The following is a 15,239-nucleotide window of genomic DNA, read 5'->3' as shown; positions in this document are numbered from 1 at the left end:
ACAGTGTGTATCTCGTCGGTGTATGCAGCCTGTGGGGTTGGTGTATACAGTGTGTATCTCGTCGGTGTATGCAGCCTGTGGGGTTGGTGTATACAGTGTGTATCTCGTCGGTGTATACAGTGTGTATCTCGTCGGTGTATACAGTGTGTATCTCGTCGGTGTATGCAGTGTGTATCTGGTTGGTGTATGCAGTGTATCTCGTCGGTGTATACAGTGTATCTGGCTGGTGTATACAGTGTGTATCTCGTCAGTGTATCTGGCTGGTGTATACAGTGTGTATCTCGTCGGTGTATGCAGTGTATCTGGCTGGTGTATACAGTGTGTATCTCGTCGGTGTATGCAGTGTATCTGGCTGGTGTATACAGTGTGTATCTCGTCGGTGTATACAGTGTGTATCTCGTCGGTGTATACAGTGTGTATCTCGTCGGTGTATGCAGTGTATCTGGTTGGTGTATACAGTGTGTATCTCGTCGGTGTATGCAGTGTATCTGGTTGGTGTATGCAGTGTGTATCTCGTCGGTGTATGCAGTGTGTATCTGGTTGGTGTATAGAGGGTGTATACAGTGTGTATCTCGTCGGTGTATGCAGTGTGTATCTGGTTGGTGTATAGAGGGTGTATACAGTGTGTATCTCATCGGTGTATACAGTGTGTATCTCATCGGTGTATACAGTGTGTATCTCGTCGGTGTATGCAGTGTATCTGGCTGGTGTATACAGTGTGTATCTCGTCGGTGTATGCAGTGTATCTCGTCGGTGTATGCAGTGTATCTCGTCGGTGTATGCAGTGTATCTCGTCGGTGTATGCAGTGTATCTCGTCGGTGTATGCAGTGTATCTCGTCGGTGTATACAGTGTGTATCTCGTCGGTGTATACAGTGTGTATCTCGTCGGTGTATGCAGTGTATCTGGCTGGTGTATGCAGTGTATCTGGCTGGTGTATACAGTGTGTATCTCGTCGGTGTATGCAGTGTATCTCGTCGGTGTATGCAGTGTATCTCGTCGGTGTATGCAGTGTATCTCGTCGGTGTATGCAGTGTATCTCGTCGGTGTATGCAGTGTATCTCGTCGGTGTATGCAGTGTATCTCGTCGGTGTATGCAGTGTATCTCGTCGGTGTATGCAGTGTATCTCGTCGGTGTATACAGTGTGTATCTCGTCGGTGTATACAGTGTGTATCTCGTCGGTGTATGCAGTGTATCTCGTCGGTGTATACAGTGTGTATCTCGTCGGTGTATGCAGTGTATCTGGCTGGTGTGTACAGTGTGTATCTCGTCGGTGTATGCAGTGTATTTGGTCGGTGTATACAGTGTGTATCTCGTCGGTGTATGCAGTGTATCTCGTCGGTGTATGCAGTGTATCTCGTCGGTGTATAGAGTGTGTATCTGGCTGGTGTATACAGTGTGTATCTCGTCGGTGTATGCAGTGTATCTGGCTGGTGTATAGAGTGTGTATCTCGTCGGTGTATACAGTGTGTATCTCGTCGGTGTATACAGTGTGTATCTCGTCGGTGTATAGAGTGTGTATCTCGTCGGTGTATAGAGTGTGTATCTCGTCGGTGTATGCAGTGTATCTGGCTGGTGTATACAGTGTGTATCTCGTCGGTGTATGCAGTGTATCTCGTCGGTGTATGCAGTGTATCTCGTCGGTGTATGCAGTGTGTATCTCGTCGGTGTATGCAGTGTGTATCTCGTCGGTGTATGCAGTGTGTATCTCGTCGGTGTATGCAGTGTGTATCTCGTCGGTGTATGCAGTGTGTATCTCGTCGGTGTATGCAGTGTGTATCTCGTCGGTGTATGCAGTGTGTATCTCGTCGGTGTATGCAGTGTGTATCTCGTCGGTGTATGCAGTGTGTATCTCGTCGGTGTATGCAGTGTGTATCTCGTCGGTGTATGCAGTGTGTATCTCGTCGGTGTATGCAGTGTGTATCTCGTCGGTGTATGCAGTGTGTATCTCGTCGGTGTATGCAGTGTCTTTGGCTTTCCCTCCCCCTGTGATGTCCCCTGGCAGCAGGTGTTCACTGATTGGCTGCAGCCTGGGCTCCCCCTCCCCCCTCCCCTTATTATTGAGGGATGATGTCATCGGTGTGGGGCTGCTGCAGAGGCGCACGCACCGCGCTGTCCATGGCATTGCTATTGTGGTATCAGCTGAATGACAGCGCCTCGGCAGAGCCCACGACCACCCTCGTCTGCCGGGCAGCTCCCTTGATCCCGACGTGCCACCATGCCAGGGCAGCACCATGAGCCCCAGATGCATGCTTCTCTTTGTGTTTGGCTTTGTTGGCGGGGCGGTGGTCATTAATTCGGCCATCCTGGTGTCCCTGTCCGTGCTGCTGCTGGTGCACTTCTCCTTCTCCGTGACGGAGACCCTGCCAAGGATCCTCAGGTACTCGGCCTCGCTGCGCCTGCTCTTAACCCTGCGACTCCCAGCCTGGACTGGTGCTGTGATGACGGGAGGACATTTCTGTTGTGTGGAACGGGATTTTATACTTTTGTCACGTTGTTGTTATGCCGGTCGCTGTATTCCTGCCATTGATTCTTTCAGGTTTTGTGTGTTTTACACCCGGCTCCTTTCATATTTAGCCCTCACCGCCGCGCTCCCCCACCGCCGCGCGCCCCCGGTGTATTCTGGAAGCCGGCCTTGTGCTGTCGTCTGGGGTTTTCATTTTGTTTTTGTGATGTTTTTGGGCAGTTGTTTCTTTTGTAGTGTTTTAGCTCCTCAGATTTGGGTGGGTTGAGGTGACGCTCGGGATCTGTGGCTGTTTGTCTGCCGTGGTCTGTACGCAGTGTATCCGGGGACACAGGTGTTGGGACGCCGGGGGGGCACTAACTTTTTAGATATGGTTTTAATAGTTTGTGTCATGTGGGCAATCACTCATTAGTTCTGAGTCCTTATGTCTTAAAGGGCCAGTCTGCTTCATGTGGCGGTAGGAGGAGGGTCTTGTGGTTGGTATCCTGATTTGGGGCGTCCATTTATTATCCAAGGGTCCTTTGCAGTGACAACCGTAGAACTTGTGATTATTGTGCGATGACCCCTGTGTGGTGGGGGGTGGGGGGAGGTGTGTCTGTCTGCACGCTGCTGACAGATCCCAAGTAATGGCTGGCAGAATTAAGAATCCAGCTCTGGAGGTGTGTGTGTCTGCACGCTGCTGACAGATCCCAAGTAATGACTGACAGAATTAAGAATCCAGCTCTGGAGGTGTATCTGTCTGCACGCTGCTGACAGATCCCAAGTAATGACTGACAGAATTAAGAATCCAGCTCTGGAGGTGTATCTGTCTGCACGCTGCTGACAGATCCCAAGTAATGGCTGGCAGAATTAAGAATCCAGCTCTGGAGGTGTGTCTGTCTGCACGCTGCTGACAGATTCTAAGTAACGACTGGCAGAATTAAGAATGCAGCTCTGGAGGTGTGTCTGTCTGCACGCTGCTGACAGATCCCAAGTAATGACTGGCAGAATTAAGAATCCAGCTCTGGAGGTGTGTGTGTCTGCACGCTGCTGACAGATTCCAAGTAATGACTGGCAGAATTAAGAATGCAGCTCTGGAGGTGTGTGTGTGTCTGCACGCTGCTGACAGATTCCAAGTAACGACTGGCAGAATTAAGAATCCAGCTCTGGAGGTGTGTCTGTCTGTACGCTGCTGACAGATCCCAAGTAACGACTGGCAGAATTAAGAATCCAGCTCTGGAGGTGTGTCTGTCTGTACGCTGCTGACAGATCCCAAGTAACGACTGGCAGAATTAAGAATGCAGCTCTGGAGGGAGTGTGGTTGCCGTGTTGTCATCCAGCTGTTCCAGGTTTGATCTTATCTGAACTGAAATGCGTAGGGGAATTTTTATGGACCTGACAGAGTGGGCCGACACTGCGCCTTGCTTTGGTCTTGTCTTCTTCTGGATCCACGTGGAGCAGAGGAGGCACAAGTAGGATAAACGGTCATTAAGCTGGAGACGCCGCGCTGTCCGGCGCATAGATGCTTTCATACACTGACAGTTCAGACATGGCAGACGTTCTGTGACTGTGCGAACACCTCCCGACGGATCAGCACTGGAGGCGTCTGGCGTCTCCTCCAAGTACACAGGAGCCATTCACTCCCCGTAGGAAAAGCTCTGCAAATTCTGCAGTGTTTTCAAGCTCTCTGCTTACTGTCAGTGAATGGCAACATTGTAGCTTTAGAGCCTGGATAAGTGTCCTGACCTAATCCTGCTCATACAGCTGAGGATTTGTTACAGTTTCTTCCAAGCTGAACACATCAGAAGTACACCACTTTCCCCTGTCCTGACGGTTTGTTACAATGTGTCAGTGCAGCTAGGGTTCCTGCTGCTGATGCGGTGAGCATGGATGCAGCTGTACCAACCCCTCTGCTCAGGTTTGCAGCCTCTGAATGTAAGCAAAATGTTCCCATTCAATGACAGCAAGCTTAGATTTTGAACAGTAAGAGAATAGCAAGATCTTTGAAAAAAATTAATTCTTGCAGAAATCCCTTCCTTATCTCTGCTTGCTGTCAGTAAAGTGAAATATTCATTGTTTGCCTGAGGGTTTGTTACAGTTTATCAGTTCATGCTCGCACTACAGCCGAGATCTCGCCCTGCAGAGGTTGACTGCACTGATACATTGTAACAAACCCCCCCACATTGTCCACATTTATTGGTTACACGTTTCCTGTGTTTGTCCTGTACAGGAAGGAGCGGCCCATCTCTCTGGGGATCTTCCCGCTGTCTCCTGGAGACTCCCTGGTCCTGCCAGAGACTCGCGGGGCAGAGACGCCTGGAAATGGACCCTGGAAACTGCAAGAGCAAAACCCTGCCCGCTGCAACAGCAGTCTAAAGGTAATTACCTAGAACCCTGCCCGCTGCAACACCAGTATTAAGGAAATAACCTAGAACCCTGCCCGCTGCAACACCAGTCTAAAGGTAATTACCTAGAACCCTGCCCGCTGCAACAGCAGTCTAAAGGTAATTACCTAGAACCCTGCCCGCTGCAACAGCAGTCTAAAGGTAATTACCTAGAACCCTGCCCGCTGCAACAGCAGTCTAAAGGTAATTACCTAGAACCCTGCCCGCTGCAACAGCAGTCTAAATGTGATTACCTAGATCCCTGCCCGCTGCAACAGCAGTCTAAAGGTAATTACCTAGAACCCTGCCCGCTGCAACAGCAGTCTAAAGGTGATTATCTAGAACCCTGCCCGCTGCAACATCAGTCTAAAGGTGATTACCTAGAACCCTTCCCGCTGCAACACCAGTCTAAAGGTGATTATTTAGAACCCTGCCTGTTGTATCATGATTCTTTAAGTAATTACTCACAATGTGCCCTCAGATGTAATTCTTAAAGGGCCAGTCGCCCTCGGTGCAGCGCCAGTGATGTTTCCTTTTGCTTTGTCTCACAGGACGAGTTGTTCAGTCTCAGCCATTCGGGGGTCAGGACCGCCAGCGCTGACACTGACAACATGGTGCACGCTTCTTCCAAGGAGCAGAAAGACGAGGTCATCATGAAGGCGAATCTAAAGAACAACAACGTCCAGAAGAACAAGAAAAATGAAGACGTCCAGGTCAACCAGGAGACCCCCACAGCCTCCACAGGTAGGTCCTGATCACTTCACGGAGACCTTTAGTATCTGCTTACTGTCAGTGAATAGAAGGGCATTCATTATTTGCATCCAGAGGCTGAAAATCCATCCTGACCTACCCTGCATTTCTCATGGCTGTGGTTTGTGACAGTGTATCGGTGCAGACGTCGCACACCCACAAATCCCTGTCTGTCTCCCAGCTGATCGCTCTTGTGATACATTGTAGCAGCCCATCAGATGTGAGCAGGAGAGTGCCGTTCCTGACTTCAGTGCAGCGTTCGGCTCTCCCAGTATAAATCTCTGGAATGTACTGGGGCCTCTGAGGTCACTGGTACAATGTTGTCGCTGTCCTTTGTGAACCCTCATCGGTATTCTGATCAGTCCCATCTGCCGGATTAGTGCCGCCCCCCGGAGGTGAGGGAGACGCATCGGGTGACCGCAGCTACCCAGTGTCAGGAGGGTGCAGCGAGCCAGTGTGTCGGCACAGGCCGCTCTAGGCGGATGGCTCTTGACTACATGATACAAACGTGTCCATTCACTGACAGCAAACAGATTTTTAAGGAAATGTGAAGGGGACTCCCTCCTGTGATTTAAAGGATACCAGTCTTGGTGGCAGACCCCTCTTTTAATCTGAAGAATAAATATGATTGAGGGTCCCCCCCATATTATTCGAAAGGCGTGCCTATTGACTGGCTCAAGGTCACGGTCCCGTTATAAAGGTCGCGCACTTCCGTGTCGTCCTTAATGCATCCACCATATCATTTATTCATGCCCTGTGCTTTTAATGGATCGTACAGTATCGATTGCGTCTGCAGGAGAGACGCCACCGCAGCAGCGAGGACGGGGGAGGGGGCGCAAGCTCCGGTCCTGCAAGACGAGAGTGGCGCCGATTGGGATATTGGGAGTTGTAGCTGCTAGACCTGTCCACTTTACATAAATCCCGCCCCCTTTGAGAGGCCACACCCCCTTCCATGCCCTTTTATTTTATCTCTAAATGGCCTGATAGGGGCTTTACCAAAAATGTTAACCCCCCCCCTTAAAGGGTCTCTCCTTTATCATGTTCCTTCCTCTAGATACCAATGATAACGAGGAGAAATCTGAGGTCCAGTCCATCATCGAGTCCACCCCGGAGCTGGACATGGACAAGGAGCGGGCGTATCAGATGACCAGGTGAGACGCTGGTGCACCACCCGCTAGGTGACACTAGGGGGAGCTGCCGCAACGTGCTACAATGTCTTCCGTCTCCCCCGCAGCACGCCATCCAAGGGCATCGAGAACAAAGCGTTTGACCGCAACACGGAGTCGTTATTCGAGGAGCTGTCCTCCGCTGGAACGGACCTCATTGGAGACGTCGATGAAGGGGCCGACCTCCTGGGTAATGAGCGCGCACAGTCAGAGGGCGCTTAAACTTTTGCACTGGGCTAGTTGTAGACCTCTACTATTTTCTTACCCTTGCCAGAAGAATGATCGATTCTGTAGGATACAGCGCAGGGGCAGGAAGTGTTGTCTTAGGGACATACTGCACTCTGCATGTGGGCGGTCGTCCGGCCGGCTGGTGGTACGACAACCGCTTAACCCTTTCATTTCAGGTTCTAGACCTTCAATTCTTGTCTGTTGTAGGGATGGGGCGTGAGGTGGAAAACCTTATCCTGGAGAACACGCAGCTCCTGGAAACCAAGTACGTGCCACTTATGACGAGGACGTATTTACTCCTTTTGACCCCCATGTGACCCGCTTTTCTTGTGGCAAACGTAGGAACGCCCTGAACGTGGTGAAGAACGACCTGATCGCCAAGGTGGACGAGCTGATGTGTGAGAAGGACGTGCTGCAGGGCGAGCTGGACGCCATCAAACAAGCCAAGCAGAAGCTGGAGGAGAAGAACAAGGAGCTGGAGGAGGAGCTGAAGAAGTATGTGCCCCCCCCTCATTACATGACTATCAGTCTAGAAGGATCCAATATGGCTGACAGTGGGGCCGTGGAAGCAATGATCTCTGCATTACCAGGATTTAATTCTCCATCTTGCTTCATCCTTCAGGGCTCGAGCAGAAACCGAGGAAGCGAGACAGAAATCCAAAGACGACGAAGATGTAAGCGCGCGCCGTTCCCGGCCTCGTAATTGTGGTTGGAAGAAGCGGAGTTCATTTTTGTAATTCCTGGTCGCTGCTTTATCCCTGGTTACAGAGCGACGTTCCCACGGCTCAGAGAAAGCGGTTCACGCGGGTGGAGATGGCACGGGTGCTGATGGAGCGGAACCAGTACAAGGAGCGGCTGATGGAGCTGCAGGAGGCGGTGAGGTGGACGGAAATGATCAGGTACAGAATACCCTCTAGTGACCCCCGGGGGGGGGTAGGTTTTCAGTTACGTTCATATGGCTTAAATTTCACATTAATTTTGGCGCATATTTTGTGACTAAATCCACTTGAAAACCAATAAAGATCCTGGTCTCGTTGTTGTTAATGGGAACCCGTGTTGCGGTCACGGATTTGAAGGCGGTCCGCACGCAGATCATCCCCTTTTAATAGCTGCTGGGGCTTCCATGGCAGATTATTTTCACCCCTTGGGGTATGTTCACACGGAGTCCTTTCATGCCCCCTCTTGGGGCGGACTCTGCTCTCATTGAAAATGAATGGGAAGCATGCGCTGCGCATATGTCAAACCGCAGTCCGCGTCCAGAATCGACGTGGAAAAAGCGCCAATTCTGGAGGCGGATTGAATGACCGATTTCCCTGCCGCTCTGTCAACGCTGTGTGAACACGCCCTTACTGAAAACCAGCAGCACAAGGCACATAACTGGGATCTTCTTTTTCTAGGGCTTCGAGAGAAAATCCTGCCATGCAGGAGAAGAAACGGTCGAGCATCTGGCAGTTGTGAGTATTGGGTGACGGCCGTACCACATACAGGGCCCACCTGTAGTAGCGTTTTGTCCGCTGACGCGCTTCACGGTCTCTTCTCAGCTTCAGCCGCCTCTTCAGCTCCTCCGGCACGGCTTCCAGGAAACCAGAGCTTCCCGTGAATGTCAAGTACAACGCGCCAACCTCGCACATCACCCCCTCCATCAAAAAGAAGAGCAGCGCCCTGGCCAAACTACCCAGCGACAAATCCAAAGCCTTCGACTTCCTCAGCGACGAGTGAGTAACCCTAATGTGTAGCCTTCTATCTAATCTCCCAGCATTCCCTGCTGGTTCAGTGTTGTCTTTACATCGGGCCCCGGACCGTCCAGCGTTCTAAGCTGCCGGAGCACAAGCTTGCTGACGGTTTCCAGTAACAACCAGCAGATCTCACATAACATCTGCATTTTGCCTCCTCTTCGTCAGTCTGTCCGGTGGCAGTGAAGCCTCTCTGACCTCCAGACGGGAGCAGAAGCGAGAGCAGTACAGGCAGATGAAGGCACACGTCCAGAAGGACGACGGCCGCGTGCAGGCCTTCGGCTGGAGTCTTCCTCAGAAATATAAACCGGTAATGGCTGACCCATATGTTAATTATAGACTGCAATCCTGCGCATGCGTCCTCCTCATGTGGGTTTCATGTTCACTGGCAGGCAACAAACGGCAGCCAGAGTGACGGCAAAATGAAGAATTTACCGGTCCCCGTGTACCTGCGTCCCCTGGATGAGAAGGACTCTTCTATGAAGGTGACTACGCCCCGCGCTTCAGTTCTTGATGGATCCCGATCTGTGTTTTCTACTCATGTCACATCCAAAGCTGCGTTTATATTGACCTTATTATTCACAGCTCTGGTGCGCCGTCGGCGTGAATCTCTCTGGAGGAAAGACCAGGGATGGAGGCTCCATTATCGGAGCAAGCGTCTTCTACAGCGATGTCCAAGGCTCCGAGCTAGAGGAGCAGAAGCCCAGGAGCGAATCCCAGAGCAGCCTCGAGAAACTGGAGCAAGAGTTAAAGGTACAGAGCATCTCCTATGTGAGACGAGGGACAGTTCTCTGACCAACCACCGGAGGCGCCGTACTTTTAATGCATTGATGAGGGGGAGACATCTTAAAGCAGGCATCCTCAAACTGCGCTAAAACTACAACTCCCACAATGCCCTGCTGTAGGCTGTTCGGGCAGCTGGAGGACCGCAGTTTGAGGGTGCCTGTCTTAAAGGAACATTCTTTGTAATTGTGCAGGTGCAGCAGAAGGAGCTCAGACATCAAGACGAGTTGTCCAGCCTGGTGTGGATCTGCACCAGTACCCACTCCTCCACCAAGGTCATTATTGTGGATGCCAACAACCCCGGGAACATGCTGGACAGCTTCATTGTCTGCAACTCCCACGTGCTGTGCATCGCCAGCGTGCCAGGTGAGCAGGGCACACGGGCAGCTCCTGCAAGAACACTGAATTGTAACAAACCCTCAGCTGCGCAAGCAGGACTATGTTCACGAACAGGAATTAACGGCTTCCTTTTTTTTTTAAATAGGAGTAATGGAAACGGACTACCCGACAGGAGATTCCTCGAAGCTGGACTTGGACTCGGTTCAGGCGGACAAGTTGTCTTTATCGGAGAGCCTGGTGAGCAGCAGCTCCTCGGGCGACCAGGGCACCGCTGGCGTCAGAGTCACCGCCGCCTCCGCTGAAGATGTGGAGCCTGTTGTATGCCATACCCCAAGTGTTATCTCTCCAGAGGGAGACAGTAATCCAGGTAGGGGATGGGGAATTCAATATGGCGGTAAGGGAGGAGGTGGTGCGCAGTGTGGGACGTGGACTGCCATATAATCCAGGGATGGTGGTCCACTCTCCTTGGAGGAATCCTCAGGGTAGACGTGTCTCCTCCATTGGCTTCTCCATTATCCTCCATGTTTGCGTTGACAGATCCAGACTCCACCAGTCCTGACCCGGATGACAACGTCCCCACAGCGGAGGAGGCCACCGAGGCCACTGAAGCAGGCGACAGTCCTACAGACGATGTTGCCGACATCACGCAGGCGGGAATCTACACGGAACACGTGTTCACTGACCCGCTGGGTGTCCAGAGCACGGCCGACGACGCCAGGTTAGGGTTAGACAAGTCCAGTATTCTGGTAGGACGATGAGCGTGGGATAATGACCTGTGGTTCATGTGTCCTTCCCAGCAGCGAGTCTGACCTGTACAAAGATGGCGTGGCCACGCTGCCCACCGAGCAGGACCTGATGAGAGAGGAGGCGCAGAAGATGAACAGCCTCTTACCCACCATGTGGCTGGGGGCACAGAACGGACAGTAAGTACCACTGCAGCCAGTCACTTACCTGTATGACTATTGGGGGGGAGTTCAGCCTCGGTCACAAAAAATGTAAAAAGTGATGATCCCTGAAATTAAAGTAGGGAATTTTTTTTTCATATTGGCCCAGTCCTCCATGGTTTAAATGGGTTTGTGCAATCTTGTTATTGGCGTAAGGGTCCGTCAGAGATCAGCTGATCATTGCCCGGCGATCACTGGTGTACAATCTCCCTGCAGTGCCACCACAGGACAGATGAGGCATTACACCTCTCATCTGTCGCCGGGTCCTCCGGAAGCTCTTTTTAGCTGCTCCAGTTAATTTACGGAGGACGAGTGAATGGCTTTCTGAGGAGCGGGTATGGTCCATGGTACGTGGTCGTTTACACTGTCCTCTCGTCTGCAGCCTCTATGTACATTCCTCTGTCACCCAATGGAAGAAGTGTCTCCTGCAGATCAAGCTGAAGGACTCCATCCTGAGCATTGTGTGAGTACAGGGCAGTGTATGCCCATGGCACGCGGTCTATACACGCACGTCGTGCTCACGCCTTCTACCTGTTCTTCCGTTTTCCAGACACGTGAAGGGCATTGTGCTGGTCGCCTTAGCGGATGGGACACTGGCAATATTCCATCGAGGCGTCGGTGGGTATGATCTGCTTGGTGGCATGTATGTGACCAGGCCGCATGTATGTGAAGATTGCTGTATTATCTCCCTGTAACAGCGCCCCCCCCAGGAGCTGATGAGAAGAACATGGGGTCACTTTTTGTATGTTTTACTGACTTTTTTATTATTTTGACCTGCAGATGGTCAGTGGGATTTGTCAAACTACCACCTCCTCGACTTCGGCCGCCCGCACCATTCCATCCGCTGTATGACGGTGGTACATGAGAAGGTCTGGTGCGGATACCGCAACAAGATCTACATTGTGCACCCCAAGACCATGAAAATAGAGGTGCGAGGCGCCCCCACACCTGCGGGGGAGGGGTGACTGATTATCGCTCACTGGGTGGCCAATGTTTTAATGATTTTTATTTATTTTTTTCTTCACAGAAATCTTTTGACGCTCATCCAAGGAAGGAGAGCCAAGTCAGACAGCTGGCCTGGGTCGGCGATGGCGTCTGGGTCTCCATCCGGCTTGACTCCACATTACGGCTTTACCACGCACACACCTATCAGCACCTACAGGACGTGGACATCGAGCCGTATGTTAGCAAAATGCTCGGTAAGTTGTCACTGTTTTTCCTAGGCTGGGGAATAGAATGCCAGATATGCAGTGAAGACTGGTACGGTGGCAGATATGGGAGTTTTCTCTCTGTACTGACCAGAGAACGCTGGGCATGAACCCCCTGCAGCGGCGACCATTAGCTTATGCTGAGTATTTTCTCTGTCCCCAGGCACCGGAAAACTCGGCTTCTCTTTCGTCAGAATAACCGCCTTGATGGTGTCCAGTAACCGCCTCTGGGTAGGCACCGGCAACGGCGTCATTATTTCCATACCCCTGACTGAAAGTAAGTGCCCCCCCGCGGGCGTGTTCACGGCTCTCATGCACATCACACACCCTTGTAGTATTAGGTCCCTGCAGGCTGTCGGCCTCTGGATGGGAACTGTGAGCGGTTCCATTCACTGACTGCAAGCAGAGATTTTGAAAGTGGTAAACAATGTCTGTTAGAAGTTGGAGACGTCTTCATCATATGGGGGTTGAGCTTTATGCAGCCGGTAGAGGAACATGGCAGAAGATTGGGTGAGGGGCAGGTGAGACGCCCGGCTTTGCTCTTCCTCATGTTCTAGCTCGGTGGTGGGTGCTCTTTTTGCTGCACGTCAGGTGTATGAAGGCACTGAGAACGCTAGCCCCCCTTCCCTATACATGAGGTGCCCCACGTAGAGGTCAGAGCCCCCAGCAGAGTCTTACATGTGAATCTAGACAGTCAGGTTCTCACGATTCTCCCGTCCATTACCCCCTCCCCTTACTGTCTCACTATAGCCGTAATACTGCACCAGGGACGGTTACTTGGGTTAAGGGGTAAGTGATCGCACCAAGACCCTTCCCTCAGGCTTCACGAGTAGCCACTGGCTGTGTAGATTCGCTCTCCTTGTATGTTCCTGCGCATCTTCTCCTGGAAGTCTACCTCCCCCCCCCCCCCCCTTCCCTTTAATTGGCAGCAGTCTTTCGTTTTACTAAATGGCTGGGCGTCCTCGTGTCGCAGCTAATCTCGTAGTCGCTGTCTGTGCACCGGTCACATCATAGTCATCTGCTCTGGAGCTTCTCATCCCTTCTTCACATTGCTCTCCTCTACAATCTTCTCACCTCTCATGGTTTCCTCATTCTGATGGATGTGTCTTGTCAATCTAGCATGTCTTCAGTCAGTAAAGTCATTCACGGTGCAGGTCACTAGTGGGTGGATTACAGGTGGACGACAAGGACCTGGTTGGCTCGTTTATCCACCAGGGTCTGACTGAAAACTTGAGGGACCTCCTGAGACAGCCTTGCCTGTGATACTAATCGAGCCATATAAACCACTAGACCATAATGTCCAAGTAGGCCAGATATGGTATGACGGGTTTTCTACAAATTGTTGGCAGGTGGTTGACGGAGGGAGATAGAGCTAGTAGTTTCAGCCAAGAATTACTGAATATCTGATGATCACGGTGGTGGAATTTTAAGCTTAGACTAATAGGGAGATTGAGGGGTTCCTCAAGTAATGTCCCTTTTAACATTCCCACCCTCACATCCCATCTCAGACTGGTGCTCCTCTCTGAACACAGAAAAATGGGATCCCGAGCTCAGGTGTCTGTCTGCTGGACCGTCCATAAGGCCATCACATGAGTTGATGTGTTCTAGGTAACCTGAAGGGTTCTAGACTAGTGCTAGATGAATAACAAACACATTCCATGACCTCTGTCTCCAGATCTGAGCATGCTTTTCTCACGATTTCAAGCCGCGCCTTGAAATACTAAACGCTGACTCTTTCCCTTCTAGCTGTGCTTTTAGAGGACGGTGTCATGAGTAGTCGTAAATAAGTGACCTCCTCCCACCCACCACCAAGGGTAACATTAGCCTTTGATTATTTTTGTTAATCCTTAAGCCAATAAAGCTCTGTCCGGTCCCGGCAATCGCCCAGGAAGCGTCATCCGAGTCTACGGCGACGAGAACAGCGACAAAGTCACGCCAGGAACCTTCATACCGTACTGCTCTATGGCTCACGCTCAGCTGTGTTTCCACGGCCATCGGGATGCAGTGAAATTCTTTGTGGCGGTGCCAGGTACTTAATCTTTGTAGATGGGGGCGCAGGGGGTTAATGACGTAGATCTTGGCTGACGATGGTGACGTCTCATCTTCCAGGTCAGGTGATCCCCCCTTCGGCAGGGAGCGCTCCGGATGTGGCCGGAGACAAAGGTGCAGTCTCTCAGCAGGAAGCAGACAGTGGTCCGAACCAGAAGTTCATGCTGGTGATGAGCGGTGGAGAGGGTTACATCGACTTCCGAATGGGTAAGGGGAGGAAGTGCCGCAGAACGGGTGGTAATCTAACTGCCCGTGGGGTGAGCGCCTCATCGACCTCAGATCCAGAGTGAGCTTCCTCGGACTTCAACACCTCCGTTTGCTCTTTGCAGGTGACGACTGCTGCGAATCTGAAGGTGTAGACGAGTTACAGTTCGATCCCTCCATGGCCAAGGTGGAGAGGAGTCACCTCATAGTCTGGCAAGTGATGTGTAACAGCAGCGACTGAAGCCGAGGCCGCCAACCGTGTGCATGGTGTAGATATTTACCGCCACTGTTATATATATCTATATATATATTTTTTCCACTTCGTATACTTTTATCTGACATTTTAACACTTCAACCACTGCATAAAAACCGCAATCCTCGCTGCGTAACGAAACGCATCGAGCCAGACACTACGCGGTTCTCTCCAAACACTACGTGGTCTGCTTTCAGTTTGCACTGCAGTGTAACTTCTACACGTACGGCCCGCATCCATTAAAGCCACTCTCCATGTTCTGAACATCCTCCGTGGTGAAATACGGAAACGCTGCCTCAACTCGTACACAGTGGCTTCAATTTTAGTGATGGACTGTGAAATCAATTTTTCATATTTTTTTTTTAAAAACATTATTATTATTTTTTTTTTAACCCACGTCTGCCATTCCTTTGGCTGGACTTGATCTACTCGTCATGGAGATCCAGAAGAACCGGACCCGTTCTTGTGGCACTGCCACAGGGACCTTACTGGTACCAGTCAAATTGACGCACTGATGTCAGTTCCACTCCCAAATTTACCAGTTTGCCTGGAGATCAAGAATCAGCTTTTTTTGTGATTTTTAAGCTGACAACCAGGATCCAAGGTGTTTGTGATAATTTTGGGAATTATGGATCAGAAAAAAACTAAATTACTGAAGGATTTCCCTGTGGTTAACCATTCATGTAATGGGGGGAAAAAAGGGGGGGGCCAAGGGCGTGTAGACTCCAAGGGGGACGATCGTCAGCGAGGTCTCT

General features: G+C 51.2%; 1 protein-coding gene across 6 annotated transcripts in view; it reads left to right on the top strand.

Annotated features, from left to right (window-relative positions):
- SPAG9 (sperm associated antigen 9) overlaps positions 1 to 14,838 on the top strand; it is a 32,812-nt gene extending 17,974 nt beyond the window's left edge. For 2 of the 6 annotated variants that reach the window (XM_040434841.1, XM_040434845.1), the window contains 26 exons: positions 4,674 to 4,821; positions 5,379 to 5,571; positions 6,632 to 6,728; positions 6,812 to 6,933; positions 7,179 to 7,236; positions 7,314 to 7,466; positions 7,594 to 7,645; positions 7,740 to 7,870; positions 8,369 to 8,425; positions 8,513 to 8,686; positions 8,873 to 9,014; positions 9,097 to 9,189; positions 9,290 to 9,457; positions 9,682 to 9,853; positions 9,972 to 10,193; positions 10,364 to 10,544; positions 10,624 to 10,749; positions 11,153 to 11,233; positions 11,321 to 11,388; positions 11,551 to 11,699; positions 11,798 to 11,969; positions 12,142 to 12,255; positions 12,729 to 12,767; positions 13,831 to 14,007; positions 14,088 to 14,234; positions 14,357 to 14,838. In XM_040434841.1, coding sequence (XP_040290775.1) covers positions 4,674 to 4,821; positions 5,379 to 5,571; positions 6,632 to 6,728; positions 6,812 to 6,933; positions 7,179 to 7,236; positions 7,314 to 7,466; positions 7,594 to 7,645; positions 7,740 to 7,870; positions 8,369 to 8,425; positions 8,513 to 8,686; positions 8,873 to 9,014; positions 9,097 to 9,189; positions 9,290 to 9,457; positions 9,682 to 9,853; positions 9,972 to 10,193; positions 10,364 to 10,544; positions 10,624 to 10,749; positions 11,153 to 11,233; positions 11,321 to 11,388; positions 11,551 to 11,699; positions 11,798 to 11,969; positions 12,142 to 12,255; positions 12,729 to 12,767; positions 13,831 to 14,007; positions 14,088 to 14,234; positions 14,357 to 14,472 — 3,352 coding nt within the window. In that variant the 3' untranslated portion in view covers positions 14,473 to 14,838. Of the gene's footprint in view, positions 1 to 1,704; positions 2,381 to 4,673; positions 4,822 to 5,378; positions 5,572 to 6,631; positions 6,729 to 6,811; positions 6,934 to 7,178; positions 7,237 to 7,313; positions 7,467 to 7,593; positions 7,646 to 7,739; positions 7,871 to 8,368; positions 8,426 to 8,512; positions 8,687 to 8,872; positions 9,015 to 9,096; positions 9,190 to 9,289; positions 9,458 to 9,681; positions 9,854 to 9,971; positions 10,194 to 10,363; positions 10,545 to 10,623; positions 10,750 to 11,152; positions 11,234 to 11,320; positions 11,389 to 11,550; positions 11,700 to 11,797; positions 11,970 to 12,141; positions 12,256 to 12,728; positions 12,768 to 13,830; positions 14,008 to 14,087; positions 14,235 to 14,356 lie in introns of those variants that run through there. The other 4 variants (XM_040434844.1, XM_040434842.1, XM_040434846.1 and 1 more) reach the window with 4 other exon arrangements.
- The last annotated feature ends 401 nt before the right edge of the window (positions 14,839 to 15,239 follow it).

This window comes from Bufo bufo, chromosome 6 (genome assembly GCF_905171765.1).
Source record: "Bufo bufo chromosome 6, aBufBuf1.1, whole genome shotgun sequence".
Classification (NCBI taxonomy): Eukaryota; Metazoa; Chordata; class Amphibia; order Anura; family Bufonidae; genus Bufo; species Bufo bufo.
The sequence above is the reverse complement of the archived record's forward strand: the minus strand, read 5'-3'. Positions and strand labels throughout refer to the sequence as shown.